Source organism: Trichosurus vulpecula, chromosome 3, assembly GCF_011100635.1.
Source record: "Trichosurus vulpecula isolate mTriVul1 chromosome 3, mTriVul1.pri, whole genome shotgun sequence".
NCBI classification, from domain to species: domain Eukaryota; kingdom Metazoa; phylum Chordata; class Mammalia; order Diprotodontia; family Phalangeridae; genus Trichosurus; species Trichosurus vulpecula.
The window spans coordinates 176,393,481-176,409,617 of record NC_050575.1 but is presented as its reverse complement, the minus strand read 5'-3'; the positions used below and the strand labels follow the sequence as shown (position 1 = coordinate 176,409,617).

The following is a 16,137-nucleotide window of genomic DNA, read 5'->3' as shown; positions in this document are numbered from 1 at the left end:
AAGTCATCAATACTTTTAGTAACAAGGCTACTGTCCTGTTGATGTTACCAGCCTTTAAAATAAAGGATAGTAAGGACTTAACTGTTACCTTCATTTAGGATTACTGAAGGTGGATCACTCCCAAATCACTCTACAATATCCAGAAAGGTTAAGTGGGGCAACAGTAGAGGATGAAGAATGAAAACGGAAATGCAGAAATTACTGGAGCTGGCAGGAAAATACAACTGTAATTCTAGATACCAACCAACTAAAACAAAAACTATGTCTCACTAATTCATGGGGCAAACTAGTCAGAATACTATCTAGGTACTAGGGTCTTAGGTCCCAGATTCCGATGTTTGCTCTATCCTCTGGAATTAGTTTTCTCAATTTTCTCCTTAGGAAGGGAGAAACAAAAAATATTATGTTTAGTAACTGCAATCATCCAATTCTTTGATCAATTCAATTTGAGAAATGAGCTTTGCAATTAACACATGGTCTGCTACCAGGATAGCTCCCTGACAAAACACCACTGACCAAAATGGGATTCCCAAATTTAGCAGTACAGCCAACCACACCCCCTCCTCCACCAAGTCCAAAGAAATATTCATATTCCAACAGTACATTTTATTAAAAAGCAATTCCTAACAGCGAAACTCCTTTACGGTTCAGGCAATTAAACACTGTCCAATCCGGAAGTCATCTCAAATCAAGGAGAATGAAAACAGAAAAAAGAGAACTCAAAGCAAAAAAATACAAGAAAAAAAATACTTTTATCTAGTGATCAGTGTTTTTTCCACACATCTGCCCACAGGCCAGTAGTTAGGATGAAAAGCATGAAGAAAAGCTGAGGGCTTCATAAGCAAATGCGATTGACTCCTTGCTGGAGTTCCTTTGATCCAGTCCAACGCTAGCTAGGGAGAGCTAGGTTTGGGATAGCGTCCTTTCTTTCGCCCTCCCCTCCGAGCAGAGCTAATTGACCCGACAAGCCCGGATCATGAGCAGCTGCAGAAGAATGAAGACTGGGGACATGATAAGGCCAAACCAGAGCTCCCTCGTCTGCTCCACCAGCTTCTGGCACAGCAGCATCTCAAAAACAAACTTGAGGCTGAGAATAGTGAGGATCCAGAAAAGGCGGAGCACAGCGAGCCGCTTCTCCCCGTCCTGGAAGAGGCGCACGGACACGATAGTAGTGAAGTAGGTGCTGAGCCCGTCGGCGGCGAAGAAGGGCACGAACACGTTCCACCACGACAGGCCCGGGGCCAGCTCATCCACGCGCAGCGCCAGGAGCACGGAGAACACGAGCAACGCCAGCACGTGCACGAAGATCTCGAAGGTGGCGAAGCCCAGCCACTGCACGAGCTCCCGCAGTGAAAACAACATCGCGCCGGCTCGGGGACCGGCGGGGCCCAGGGCTCCGCTCTCGGCAGGGCCCGGTCCTGGCCGCCCGGCGCTGCGCAGCTCGGCGGGGTCGCTCCTCAGCGGGAACCCGGCGGCGGCGGCTGCGGCTGCAGGGACAGAGCGTCAGCAGCGAGGGGGGAAGGGGGCCACCCTGGCCTCCTTCCGCTCGCGTACGGCGTCCCTGGCTCCGTAGTCGGACCTGGTCCCAGCCCGCCGGCTGACCGAACCGCCACACCCGATATCGGTAACCTCCCATCCCACCCCAGACCCCCGCACTCACCTCAGTGGTTCCGGCAGCTCCTCCCGCCGCCGCTGCTGCCGCCGCCGCCATGATGTGCCCGTCGCTCACTGATGGCGTCATTTCCCCCGGCACCGGAAGTCAGCTCCGGGAAGTTGCTGATAGAGGTGGTGGTCCTTTCCCTGTCTCCCTTTCCGTCCTTGGCCTGCACCCCCTCTCCTCTCTACTCGTCCTTGCCTTATCCCGACCTCCCCTGCCCACACACCTGAGGCCTCGCGCCCGTGCCCTCACCTGGCCCAGAACCCCTCCCCCCCAGCTGTGGCCTAAACTCCAAGTTCTGTCTGGCTGTCATCCCGTCAACTTTGACCTACCCCGATTCTGATTCCAACACTCTTAACCCACCCTTCTACATATCCTACCTTCCTTCCCGACTCTGACCCCAGCCTCACTTTTAACTCTTTCTAATTATAGACTGCCCCATAGAAACACCCCCTCCCCCAATTCTGTCCCTCCTCACGTCTCTGACACTCTCCCCAACACTAGCTTCATTTCTCCAGATGTTGACCCCGAGCCTCCTAATCCTGTTTGGGAGCCAGACAGGGACTGCCCAGGATGTGGCAGAGAGGATCAGTAGGGAGGGCCGGCGGAGGAGGCTCCAATGTAGGGTTCAGGCACTGGATTCCTATGATGTGGTGAGTAAGGTTGGGAGTGAGGTCTTGGCCTAGACTCCCCAGCTTTCTATTCAGGTGTGCCTCATGGCTGATGGGGTCCCTGCTCAGGACTTAGGAAGATGTGTGCCCCTGCTTGGCAGAGATGGGACACAGTCCTGCACTTGGGTTTCCTATGCGAGATGATTTTAAAAACTTCAGGAAGGTCACCTTAACCAAAAATCTTACTCCCACTTAGCTGTCATAGGGCCTCAGATTACCATTACAACTTCACATCCGATGCCCCTGGAAGATGCAAAACCTTAAGCCATTAGTTACTAACCCTTTATCATGATATTAGCTTGTCAGATTTTTCCTCTCTGATGGGTAGCTGAGAAAAGGCCAGTTAAACAACACAACAGTACAATTGAGTAAAGATTTATTAAGGGTCTTCTGTGTGCAGAGGACTGTACTAGTGACTAGAGGAGATAAAATACAAGTCTTACTAATCAGATGAATAAGATGTAGAGCTTACAATGTCATTGCAGGATACAACACAAATATAATAATAATACATATTATTACACTAAGCAAACATTTGAAAGTTGCAAAACAAAGCATGAGGTCTGAGGGGAAAGGTTTTGTGGAAGAAGGTGCATTTGATTTAGTCTTGAAGGATGGGTAGTTCAGACAAAAAATGGGAAGGGAATGCATTCTTGGCATAGAAAAAATATAAGAAAAAGTTACAGAGGAGTGAAAGCACCAGGCAGACTTCAGGGACAGAATAATTCATATAGACAGCAGCATGCCATGTGTTGAGAAGAGTAATATGAGATAATGTTGGAAAAATAGAGTGGCTCTCAATCATGGAAGTCCTCGTACGATGGCAGGGAGTGGGAAAGAAAAAACATTGGAGAATATAGGGAACTGCCATGAGAGCTCCGGCTTGGAGGTGTTTTAGAAGTAAGGGAGTAGAGCAGGAATGTAGGAGATAATAGGTGGGGGAAAAGGCCAAAAATGAGAAGAGAATGGCAAACACAAACATTTGTGTTCCCATAATCTGATAAGTTCCCTTCTGCTCATGTTAATCCCCTTTTCTTCGTGTTAACTAGAGTGAATTTGAACAGTGGGAACAGATTGAAGAATAACATTAGGGGTTCTTATCCATTCTTATTCTTCATCTACCTGGGCAACCAGGCCTGGTTCTATGAGGCTTGCCTGTTGAATAGAATGGACCTTGTAAGGAATCACTCCTTTGATGCCACAAGCCAAGTCTATAGTACTTTCTTTCCTGTGTATCTACTGGAGAGGAAAGGAAGGGAAGATTTCTCATGCTGACACTATGAGAGATCCTTACACTTCTATCTTTTATATTGAGGTGAATCTGATTAATGAACCACTGGTGATATTTGTTTGTGCAACTACAGGCCAAGGAGACCCCCCTGACAATATGAAGGTAAGGTTTTCTGAATATTTGTGAATATCCCTGGGGCCCAAAGAATCTGTCCTGGGTCAGTTCAGTTCAACAAACATTGTTAAAACAAGTCAGGTTACTGGGCTTATAGGTCTTAAAGACATAAGAATTGCTATTCTAGATCCATCCAGCCCAGGTTCATGTCTCTAATTGGGTCAGTACAGTGATGGACTTGGTAAAGCCATAGTCATTCTTCCTGACATCACTGCACAGATTAGGGACACCTCCAGCTTTTCTTATTGACCTGCTATAAGTCTGTTGTCTAGGGGTTCATCTAAACCCCTCCAGGTCTTAATTGTATTTTTATCCCGTATCATCTCTCAGGGTAACAAATTCCAAGCTATTTAAATTAAGACAACTTTGATTTGGCCTTTATTTACCTCTCTTCAGCCTTATGTTATAGTATATAGAATGACTTGATGAACAAGTTTCTCTTCCTTTTCAGTTCCTCCATGATTTTGTAAACTTTATCTCATTGTTATCAGAGGGTAGAACTAGTACTTACTAGTTGTACTAGAAGTAGTAACTAGTAATTCTGTTACTAGAAGTAACAGAAATGCAGACTTAGGTTAGAGGTCATAAAAGCTTCTTAATGATTAGAGGCCACTTAATGAGTGGCCTACCCGAAGAGGTAGGGTGTTCTTCCTCCTTAGATGTCTTCAAGCACAGGCCAGAGGACCACCACTTGCCAGGCATGTTATAAAGTGGAGTTTTTCCATGTATGGATTGGACTAGGTTCTTTCCAACTCTCAAATTCTGTGATTCTGTGATTCTAGACTGATCCCATCTCTTCTCACTTTCCATCTGTGAAAACTAAAAAGAGGCCTTATCTGCAAACATGAGCTACCGTTCCCTGTGCTTTGCCTGCCCCGAGATCCAGTATCCAAAGCTGGCCCCAGAATTCCAGATCCAGATACACTTTTACTGGAAATACTTATCCCACCCAGGATCTGAACTGCATGAGTAGTGCTGTATTTATCAGACTCTGATGTGAAGTTTTTCTCAGGAAAACAAATTACCCTACATGAAAATAGCAATCTGTTACTTGGGGAACACTTCCTAGAATTGGAGTCCTCACTTAGACTGCCCTTAAAGGCTACACTATTGACTTAGACCACTTGAACCCATATACCTGTAGCCCAGATCAGGGAGGTCTGCTTGCGGGGCAGGCAGTGTGAGGTGGTCGTCATGCCAGATTATGAGCTCCTCAGTTATCTGGACCTGTGGTTATCTAAAGAGTGGTTCTAATTGTAGAACTTCTGGAAGTTTATATTCCGAAAAAACCTGCCTCCTACCTCCCTCTGTCAGATGGATTATGCTGTGCTGGGTCTCGGCGATTCCTCCTATGCCAAGTGAGTAGAGTGGTTCACAAGTGGGAGGAGATAGAAGGCAGCCCGTCTTCTGAGGTTGACCCCGTCCTGTGCCCCTCAGAGAAGGATGGACTCTGCTAGATATCTTGGCCAAGATGAACAAGGCCCCCCCCCCCCCGCCTTCCCCCCAGCCCTGGTAATTCTCTGAGGTTTCCTGTCCTTCTGCAAGCCGAGAGACTGACCAGGAAATCAGGTTCCTCCGTAGCAGTGCTCCCTCGCCCTCTGGGACCCAGGCTCCTCCTTCCTCTGCTCTCCCGAGGGCCTCTCTAGTCACGGGGCTGTCTTAGCCTGACGGCTTGCCTGTTTTTAGCATTGTTAGCTAGAGCCAGTTTGGGGACTCCACTGAAATCCAACATCATTAAAACCTCTCTGATAGGGACTCCCCAATCATGGTCCTGTGAAGAAACACTGGGCCGGGACTCAGAGATCCTGTCCTGGCCCACTCACAGGCAAGCCCTGACCCTCTTTGAACCACTTAGGTAAAAATGAGAATAACAAACCCCACAGACACACTCCCAGACTGAGATCCTGCAGAAGGAAAAGGGTTTTTCTGAACGATGACAGGATCACCCGGGAACAGGGGCTTCATGGACTGGGAGTGGGGAGTTTTACATTTGTTTGCGTATGGGTTTCTTAGTATATTTTTTCCTCTCAACAGGTTTAATTTTGTGGCCAAAAAACTACACAGACGTCTGCTGCAGCTTGGGGGTAGTGCACTCTTGCCCATTGGTCTGGGTGATGACCAGCATGACCTGGGGTGAGTCGGGGCTCCAGCGCTTCACAGGCTGGTGCTGATACTCCAGTCAGACAATGGTCAGTCAACAGGTCTGTGGCGGTCACTGTGGATACAAAGACAAACATGAAACAGTCTCCATTTTTATGGAGTTTACATTCTGTCGGGGGAGACAGTATAAGTATATGCAAAAAGTAGAAATCTTCAAGGAGCTTTAGATAGGGCAGGTAGTGAGTTGTCTGCCAACAGACCACTGTGCTCTAATGAAAGGTGTCTGGGCCAGAGTGCAGCCTAGACCCCAAGACATGCCTGCATAGGCCTCTTCCCTTCCACAGCTTTTCTGCTTGTCCTGTGGAGCACATAGTATAAGAAATGCTTGAGTCTTGATTTGGGAGCAGGATCAAAGAGCAAGGAAGAATGATATTAAACCAGGCTTCTTGCGTATGTCAGTTACACCTACCTTTTACCTAGGATCCTGGTTTGAGTCATCCCTAGGAAATGGTGATGGTTGTAAGACTATCCTTAGTTCAGCTGCCCTCTGGTTTAAGAATGAGCTAAGACACTCTTTCCTCCTGACAGGGGGTATTCAAGGCCTGTCCCAGAGCCAGATCAGCCTCAGGGGAAAGGAAGGGAACATGGGTGGACATGGGTGAAGAGTTGTTAGAAAGGAGCATGCTTGCTTACCCTGGATTTTCTCTGTGTTCTGGCAGGCCTTACGCAGTTATTGATCCCTGGCTTCTGGACCTGTGGACAAAGGTTCTGGGGCTGTATCCTGTGCCTTCTGACCTTAGTGTGATACCTGCTGATATACCGTAAGGATCAGATGTTGGAGAGAGCTGCCAGCTCTCTTCTAAAAGGTTTCTCTGTGACTCCCACCCCACTCCCCAAGCCTTCTTGCAGGACATTAGCATTTCTAGATCTCTTCCCTTTCAGTAGCTGAGTCTAGAATCTCCTTGGATTTGACAACACTGATCCAGGTAGCTTCTAAGCTTTTCCTTGGACCAGCTCTGGACAGGAGTAAATCTGTAACTGAGACAGATCCAAACATATTCCCCTCTGATTCAATTTAGGTACTCCCTCTGCTGGTCACTGGGAAAAGATTCATCATGAAAACTACCCCACTTCCTCTTGTGGGCTCTCTTTGCTCCCCAGCTTAGGCAGTAGGGAGAGGAGGTGTGGCATATCCTTAAAGATTTTGGGGGGAAAAGAGGGTCCTTTAGTGGCTTACTTCATTAAAGTGAAGCTCCTCCCCTCCCTCTCCCACTGCTGCTGCCAGTCTCCTAATGCACTGGCTTCCTTTGCCATCTTCTCATTCCCTTTTCTAGTTTGCCTTCAAGGTTCATTTTGAACTTTTGTGATGAAGCTCCAGGGATTTCCTATGAGGAACAACATTCGGAGAATCAAAGACCTGAGGAGCTGCCCTCTGACCACAAGCCCTTCCTGGCTCCCATGGTCTCCAATCAAAGAGTGACTGCTGAGTCACACTTCCAGGATGTTCGGCTAATTGAATTTGACATCACAGGCTCTGGAATCAGGTGAAATGCCTCTGTCCCACAGATCCATCTGAACTTCTCACTGGGATTCTCCCTTTGTCATCTAGAGATCTTGCCAAGTTGGGCATTTGTTCAATAAGCATTTATTAAGTATGAGATATGTTAAAGATGGAAAGAGATATTCCTTCCACAAATGTGGGTATGAATAGGTGAGATGTAAACAAACAGCTATACCATATCACAGAATACAAGTGCCATATGAGATAATAAATGCTAAAGGAATTCAGTAAAAGGAAAAATCTGTGAGCCTCTCTGGTTGTAGAAAGTTTTGTGGGAGGAATTTGAGCATGTATCTTGAAGGTAAGGTTTGCAAAGGCAAATTTGGGTGAGGAGGGTGTTCCAAAAGGAGGAATGACAAAAGCACAAAGTAAGGAATATATGGGGCACATTTGGGAGACAATGAGAAGACCAGTTTGCCAAGAGTACACAGTTCAAGTAGGGAAAGAAATGTGAAATGAGGCTAGAAAAGTAGGCAGGGGCCTACCAAGCTGAGGAATTTGAACTTTTAATAGTTTGGAGCTGCTAAGCAGAAGAGTAATGGGATTAGGCCTCTGTTTTTAGGAAGATTGTTCTGGCCAATGTATAGACTGGATTATAGTGGAGAGGCCAGGAGATCCTTTAGGACACTCATGCAGTACTCTAGATGAGAGGGAATAAGGGCCTCTGGTAAGATGGTAGAGATGGGAAGAGAGAAAGAACATGGGGATGCGAGTGTATTTGGGATGTAGAATCAGCAGACTTAGTTTCCAGTTAGATGTGGGAGGCAAGGGAAAAGGAGGAGTCCAAAATGATTTCCACCTTGGCTTTTAGCCCCCAGTTTTCAGCAACTCAATTAAGGGTGTTAATTCTGAGACCTAGAATCCTAAAGAGCTACTTCAACCCTTGTCTCCTAGACCTAGTACTTTCTTGCCCTTCCTTGTTATCTGCCCATAAAGTTTCCACCTCCTGCTCCCAGTTCCCCTAGACTCACTGCTTCTGCCTGTCTCCTGCCGTACCCAGTTGTCCCTGTATCAAGGCCAAAGGGAAGCTTCTCTGAAGCTTTCATAGGCAGGTTCCCAAGGGTAACTGGAGTAGGGTCCTTTTCCTGCAGCTTTACTGCTGGTGACATAGTGATGATCCAGCCTCAGAACTCAGCCAGTGACACCGAGCAATTCTGTCACCTGCTCAGTCTGGACCCAAACCGGCATTTTGTGCTACAGCCTAGGGAGCCAGGTGAGTTTCTCTGTTTCTCTGTCCATTTCTTCATTTTGCCTTTCTCTTTTCCTTGTCTATCTTTCACTGCCTCTCTCCTCTGTCCATCTCTGTTTTCCCTCTATATGGCTTTCTTTTCTATCTTCTCTCTTTTCTGCCTTCAAAGCCAGAGAACTTCAAGTATCTTCTCAGGGGCTTTGAGATATAATTGGTCTTCAGAGTCTCAGCCTAGTTCCTACAGTATGACCTAGAGAGACTCAGCCTGGCTTCACCAGGTCCTACCAGATGTGGCTGTGAGTCTGATCGCCCTTGAGGCAAGGGTCACCCCCACCCCACACCCCCCCACACCCCTCCCCCCGCCACCACCAAATGGGATTCCCTGCTTGCTATTTCAGATGTCACTTGCCCAGTTCAGCTGCCTCAGCCCTGCACCATCCATCACCTTGTGTCCCACTACCTGGACATCACCCGTGTCCCCCACCGCTCCTTTTTTGAGATCCTGGCCTGTCTCTCTCAACACCAGATGGAACGTGAGAAGCTGCTTGAGTTCAGTTCTGCACAAGGCCAGGAAGAACTATACAACTACTGCAACAGACCTCGAAGGACCATCTTGGAGGTGAGGGGTCAGAACTAGGGCCTGATTCTAGACTCCTGGGTCAGGGAGGCTCCATAGACAACTAAGGATCTGGCCCCAAGATACCATTGTGCTCTCATGCACCCAACCTTCAGCATCTGGGAGAAGCCAAAGTTGAATTCCAAGATTAAAGTCAGGCTGCTCTGCTTCTACCTCCAGATCCTGGGTGACTTCCCTCACTCAGCAGCTTCTGTACCACCAGACTACCTGCTGGACCTCATCCCCCCAATCCGGCCCAGGGCCTACTCCATTGCTTCTTCATTGCTGGTGAGAGATAGTTCCCACCACCTCAAGGGTGCTGAAAGGGAAGAAGGTCAGTGCCAGCAGCTTCTGGGGAGGGAGGGCCAGGAGCAGAAGGCAGTCCTCCACTGTGAGAAAATCTGCAAAGAGCTTAGAAACATCATTTAGAAGAATCTTTAGTCCTTAATTCCTAGCTTGATACTTTAAGTGTCTGTTTACAGTTTAAGAATAAACGTAATAATATAAGCAAGGAATAAATAAGAAAAAAAAAAGATTTAATATTTTAAGTAATTCATACATACCTTTTAGGAACACAGCTGTTGTGTAGAGGGGCCCATCTAGCCGTAGTCTAAACCTCCCAACCACAGAGGTATGAACAGTGGCTCAACACAGGATACAGTAAGAGCCCTGAAGGAAATGAAGAGATGGAAATTCCTCCCAAAAAATCTCTTTCACTGCCTCTTGCTTCTTGTTTTCTCTCCAGTTGTAGAGGCATATGTGGCCTTTCCAATTTGACCAACAAAGGAGAGGCATAAAGGGAGAAGCTTTGTAAATTCTGTGAAGCAAATTGATTTTTATAAGCTATCCATTGACTTTCCGAAAATAAAGACCTACCCCATATCCCTTCCCCCTTACTTCCCCAAAGCATTATGTGATCCAGCCTGTTCCCTCTCCAAGGCTTATCCTCTCAGGGTGCAGATCCTTGTGGCTGTGGTGCAGTACCAGACTCGCCTCCGTAAACCCCGCCAGGGCCTCTGTTCTTCCTGGTTGGCTTCCCTGGATCCAAAGAGAGGTAAGCTCAGCAGCCCCCCAGGAGCAGAGCGCCGTGCTCAGGCAGTGTCACATACTCTCTCTTCTTTGCCATCCCACTCCTACTCTCTCCACTCAGCTGAGCTAAAATATCACAACGCATGGGAAGTAATGAAGGACTCTAAGGAAGGCAGGGGAAATTTAACATAGGTGTCAAACATTGCATGCAAGGCTCTTTGTCCCTTCTATTCCTCCCAGGGCTAGGAGTACATCCTGAACTTGCCCTGGCCTGGGGCTACCCCCTCCTGATACCTTTTCCGTTCCAGGCCCCCTCAGACAAGATTAAAAACTTGGAAACTCTCAGGGACTGAGAGACCTGTCTTTGGATGTCACCCCAGCTTCTTCTTCCCTATCCAGGACCAGTAAGAGTTCCCCTTTGGGTTCGAAAAAGTGGGCTGAGCTTCCCTTCAGAGCCTAACATCCCTGTGATCATGGTGGGTCCAGGCACTGGTGTGGCACCCTTCCGTGCAGCCATCCAGGAGCGTGTGGCACAGGGCCAAACAGGTGAGCACAAGAGGCAGCATGGATTGGGACAGGACTGGACAGCAACTACATACAAAAAGCTTCCTTCAAATAAGTACTTTTGTGTATTCCTGCCTTACTGTGTCTTAACTAGAATGTCCCCAAAAGAATATAAGGTCTTGGAAGGTAGCATCAGGTCATTTTCATCCTTGTACCCCCCAGGTATCTAGTAAGTCAGAATTAGAAAAGTCAAAATCAAAAACAAAAGCAAACAAGTCTCCCTGAGCAGCCTAATGGAGAGGGATCCAGAATAATTAGATTCCTTGTTGAGAAGGAAAGGGTGAGTGGATGAAGGTCATCCTTAAAAACTCAAGGTTAGAAAGATTGGGAGGGAGAATTGAAATGGATTTTCCAAATTTCCCAAAGCCCTTAATAGGGCACCAGGCACCAAGATGCTTCTGGTGGTCAAAGCCAATATTCTGGAATTGTCTTCCTTTTTTTTTTTTCCTTTTAGAGGCAATCAGGGTTAAGTGACTTGCTCAACTAGTAAGTGTCTGAGGCCAGATTTGAGCTCAGGTCCTCCTGACTCCAGAACCAGTGCTTTATCCAATTCACCACCTAGCTGTCATTGTCTTCCTTATCCCACTCTGACCCCATTTGTCAACAGGAAACTATCTGTTCTTTGGTTGTCGACAGAAGGACAAAGACTTTTACTGTGAGGCAGAGTGGCAAGAACTCATTCGGAGAGGCTTTTTGACCCTCATCACTGCTTTCTCCAGGGACCAAGTGAGTGGGAGTTGGGAGGGAGAGTCATGAGAATGATGGCATGAAAGACGATGGAAATCAAAGGAGTCTGGGTGGGAAATGGGAGATCAAGAAAGGAGGTAGTGGTGCTGGACCCAGTGAAGGTGAGGCATTAGCTAAGTAACTGCCTTGGCCCCAGAGGGCTGAGAAAACAATACAGCATCTCTACAGGAGGAAAAGATTTATGTTCAGCACCGTCTCCAGGAGCATGGGGCATTGGTGTGGGAGCTGCTGAACCAGAATGGAGCCTACTTTTACCTGGCTGGGTAAGTCTCCCCTCCCTTCTCTCCCCCTCTCTTCTCTGACTTCTCATTCCCTTTGTCCTTATGGTTTGGAGAGGTCCATGGGGGTTGATAGGCCAGATTCATACTTTGCAGTAACCAGGCATATGGGGACCCAAAAAGGACCTGCGCCCTAGGGGATCCACTGGAATCTTGTGGTAACTTGCTCCCTTTCCGTTCCCTTTTCTTTCCATCAGCAATGCCAAGTCCATGCCAGCCTCTGTCTCAGAGTCATTGACCTCATTGTTCCAATCAGAGGGTGGACTCTCTAGCCCTGATGCTGCTGCCTACCTCACCATGCTGGAGCGGGCCATGCGCTTCCAGGCTGAGACTTGGGCCTGACAGCTTCACAACCCCCCTTCCCTTACAAGGGCTCAGGCCTGAGGCTGACAATCAACCCTTCACACCTTGGTCTTCAACATGTTCTCCAGGCCCTCTCCACCCAACCTAGTTTTCCCCACCCTGTGACTAGATCTCACCATCTTCACCCTGTCCTGATATCTGGATGTTTTCCTTTTCACCTGGGGAAGCTGATGATCTTCAGTTGCTGTGAGAAGACTGACTGAGGGGGTGGAGCAGGGCCAAGGTATTAGATTTTTTGATTGGCTGGGAAAGTGGGATTGAGATGTGATTGGCAAAGCAATAATAATATGGCAAACTGATCATCTGCAGGGTCTTTAAAAGGAATTGGGAAGGGTTGAAGACACAGGGTTGAACACACACACACACATACCACACACACCACACACACCACACACACCACACACACACACACCACACACACACACATACCACACACACCACACACACACACACACACACACACACACACACACACACACACACCCCCAGGCTTAAGAGCACCTGACCAGTGGGACAGCATTCCCCTCTCCTGCCTTCTGCTGCAAAAAGAAGAAGAAGCTGGGGAAATGGCCTAGGGTGGGTATATAATAAAAGACTGACTTCAATGGGAAAATTAGGGAAGCTTTCCTGGAGGAAGTTCTGAATGATCACAGATTGGTGGAAAGAACAGTTTTGATTTGGAGAGGGAGAGTGTGGAGAAAGAAACTGAAGAACCAGAGTTCTTAAAATAATTACTTGTGTCTCCAGGATTCCTAGTCCCCCAAGGCTAACCCTGAGAGAACCTGGGTTTGGGAGAGGGAGTTTATCATTCTCATCAGATCCCAAATGCCTCAACCCCTGTACAGGTGTGCACCAATGAGGTCCAGTCATCTTGAGTAGAGGACACCTCTGCCCTGAGGAAAGAGCAAGGTCCCCTGACCTGGGAAAGACCTTTCCTGCATTCTGGTCTGACCAGCAAGTGGGGATTCCTTACCCTGACTCAGCAGGGAGGGGCGACTCCAGGAAGCCTGCCTCACACCTGTATTCCTTCTTCTGGGACATGGCTTAGAACATTCCAGGGGCCCAGAATACCTACCCTCTCCATCAAGCTACAGTGGGGCCATGGCTTGCCACTTCTAGGAAATTGTCCCAAATTAACTGTACCTCCAGATGAGTCCCTGCTTTTTACTACAAACATCCCCTCTGTCTTACACAAGATACTGACACTGTTCATTGGCATATACCCTCCTGTCACTTCTTCAAAACTTCATTTCCTGGCTAGAAAGAAGTCCTCAGATTTGGGGGATTCCCAAGCTTAGTTAGGGATCTTTTATGTGGGCAGTACTCATCCATTGGGTGGGTGTAAAGATGAGGCCACCTTGGTTTGGAAAATCAGAGGCTGAAAGTGGAATTGAAATCCAACTTTATGGCAGAATGGGAAAAGAAGCCCATGTCCTTAATCAATGCTGGTACTGAGAAATTGGAGCTCGAAGTATTTTTGTAAACAAGTCCCAGAGGTACTAAAGGCTGAAGAGAAAGCCTCAGGAACTAAATTGGAAAAGCTATTTCCCCATCATGGCCATGCCCAGGAAGTGACTGGGACATGGAGTTGGGAACAAAACTACCACCCCTTCCCCTGGGGTTCTTTGGAGCCAAGTGTCCAGTCATCTCAGAAACACTCATTGGATAAAGGGGTAGTAATGTTGATGCATATCAACAAGACACCTACCTTCCCACCCTTCCAGGCCTATCTCACAAACCCTCTGAAAACTGCCATTTTTAAATGACATCAGGTGGTAGAGAATCTTAGACTATAAAGATCAGAATGCAAGATGTTACCTAACAGATAAGGCTGCCCTGTCCCTCCTGACCAGGCCAGACTCCCAGCTAGGGGGAAATGTTTATTCTTAACAGTTTTTTTTCTTTTTATTATGTTTAGTTTTCAACATTCACTTCCATAAGATTTTGAGTTCCAAATTTTCTCCCCATCTCTCCCCCCTACCCCAAGATGGCATGAATTCTGATTACCCCTTCCCCTAATCTGCCCTCCCTTCTATTACCCCCACCATGCTCACCCCTTCTTCCCTTCCTTTCTGTTTTCCTGTAGGGCAAGATAGATTTCTATCCCCCATTGCCTGTTTATCTTATTTCCCAGTTGCATGTAAAAACAATTTTTAACATTTGTTTTTAAAATTTTGAGTTCCACATTCTTTCCCTTCCTCCCTCCCCACCCACCCTCATTGAGAAGGCATTCAATTCAATATGGGTTGTATATGTGTGGTCATGCAAAACACTTCCATAACACTCATGTGAAAGACTAACTATATTTACTTCCATCCTATCCCGTCCCACATTTATTCTATTCTCTCCTTTGACCCTGTCCCTCCTCAAAAGTGTTTGCATCTGATTGCTGCCTCCTCCCATTTTCTCTCCCTCCTATCATTCCCCACCCCCCATCCCATTCCCCCTATTTTCTTATAGGGTAAGATAGATTTTCATACCCAATTGAGCATGTATGTTATTCCCTCCTTAGGCCAAATCTGATGTGAGTGCAGTTCACTCATTCCCTCTCAAACCCCACCCCGCCATTGTAAAAGTTTTTTCTTGCCTCTTTTATGTAAAATAATTTACCTCATTCTGCCTCTCCCTTTCTCCTCCCAGATTCCCTCCAACTACCCTAATACTGAGAAAGGTCTCATGGGTTACAAGTATCTTTCCACGTAGGAATGTAAACAGTTCAACTTTAATAAGTCCCTTATGATTTCTCTTTCCCATCTACCTTTTCTGCTTCCCTTTTACATATATATTCTTTCTAAAAATTAATTTATTTTTAGTTTTCAACATTCACTTCCACAAGATTTTGAGTTCCAAATTTTCTCCCCATCACTCCTCTCCCTCCACCCCAGACAGCATGCATTCTGATTACCCCTTCCCCTAATCTGCCCTCCCTTCTATCTCACCACCCCCCCCATCTCCTTTCCTATTACTTTCTTGTAGGGCAAGATAGATTTCTATACCCCATTGCTTGTATATCTTATTTCCCAGTTGCATGTAAAAACAATTTTTAACATTTGTTTTTAAAATTTTGAGTTCCACATTCTCTCCCTCCCTCCCCAACCACCCTCATTGAGATGGCAAGTAATTTGATGTAGGTTATACATGTGTAGTCATGAAAACACTTCCACAATAGTCATGTTATGAAAGTCTTAACTATATTTCCCTCCATCCTATCCTGACCCCCATTTATTCTATTCTCTCCTTTGACCCTAACCTCAAAAATGTTTACTTCCTTTTACCCCCCCCATTTGCCTTCTTTTCTATCTTACCCCCTTCCCCCCTATTTTCCTGTTCCATACCCAATTGAGTGTGTACATTATTCTCTCCTTTAGCCAAATCTGATGGGAATAAGGTTCATTCCCTTTTACCTCCCTGCTCTTCCCCTCCACTGTAAAAGCTTTTTCTTGCCTCTTTTGTGTGAGATAATTTACTCCATTCTACCTCTCCCTTTCTCCTCCCTCACCCTTTAATTTTATTTTTTAGATATCAATCCTTCATATTCAACTCACCCTGTGCCCTCTGTGTGTATATATATAGAGATATATAGATATATATAGATATAGATATATATTCCCTCCAACTGTCCTAATACTGAGAAAGGTCTCATGAGTTACAAATATCATCTTTCGATGTAGGAATGTAAACAGTTCAACTTTAATAAGTCCCTTATGGTTTCTCTTTCCTGTTTATCCTTTCATGCTTCTCTTGAATGTTGAATATTTGAGTTTAAATATTTGAAAGTCAAATTTCTATTCAGCTCTGGTCTTTTCATCGAGAATGCTTTAAAGTATTCTACTTCATTGAATATCAATTTTTTCTCTTGAAATATTATATTCAATTTTGCTGGGTGGGTAATTCTTGGTTTTAATCCTAGCTCTTTTGACCTCCAGAATATCATATGCCAGGCCTTCTGATCCCTTT

General features: G+C 46.4%; 2 protein-coding genes across 4 annotated transcripts; one reads left to right on the top strand and one right to left on the bottom strand.

The window, feature by feature from the left end:
• Positions 1-585: 585 nt before the first annotated feature.
• On the bottom strand, positions 586-1,730 carry TMEM203 (transmembrane protein 203). The gene is made up of 2 exons (XM_036749227.1): positions 1,661-1,730; positions 586-1,487 (listed from the first exon to the last, which is right to left on the bottom strand). The coding sequence occupies exon 2, from the start codon at positions 1,360-1,362 to the stop codon at positions 952-954; it is 411 nt and encodes a 136-aa protein (XP_036605122.1). The 5' UTR covers positions 1,363-1,487; positions 1,661-1,730; the 3' UTR covers positions 586-951.
• NDOR1 (NADPH dependent diflavin oxidoreductase 1) lies at positions 1,297-12,479 on the top strand. Of its 3 annotated transcripts, none has more exons than XM_036749224.1 (15): positions 1,297-1,785; positions 2,176-2,310; positions 3,644-3,721; positions 4,994-5,091; positions 5,768-5,866; positions 6,553-6,654; positions 7,168-7,377; positions 8,486-8,607; positions 8,982-9,202; positions 9,380-9,487; positions 10,139-10,253; positions 10,628-10,774; positions 11,400-11,518; positions 11,708-11,802; positions 12,015-12,479. In XM_036749224.1, the coding sequence occupies exons 1-15, from the start codon at positions 1,732-1,734 to the stop codon at positions 12,157-12,159; spliced, it is 1,848 nt and encodes a 615-aa protein (XP_036605119.1). In that variant the 5' UTR covers positions 1,297-1,731; the 3' UTR covers positions 12,160-12,479. The 3 variants fall into 3 exon arrangements, with proteins under 3 accessions (XP_036605119.1, XP_036605120.1, XP_036605121.1); XM_036749225.1 differs by having other exon boundaries at positions 1,763-1,785; positions 2,162-2,310; XM_036749226.1 differs by lacking the exon at positions 1,297-1,785 and having other exon boundaries at positions 2,284-2,310; positions 3,693-3,721.
• Positions 12,480-16,137: the final 3,658 nt, after the last annotated feature.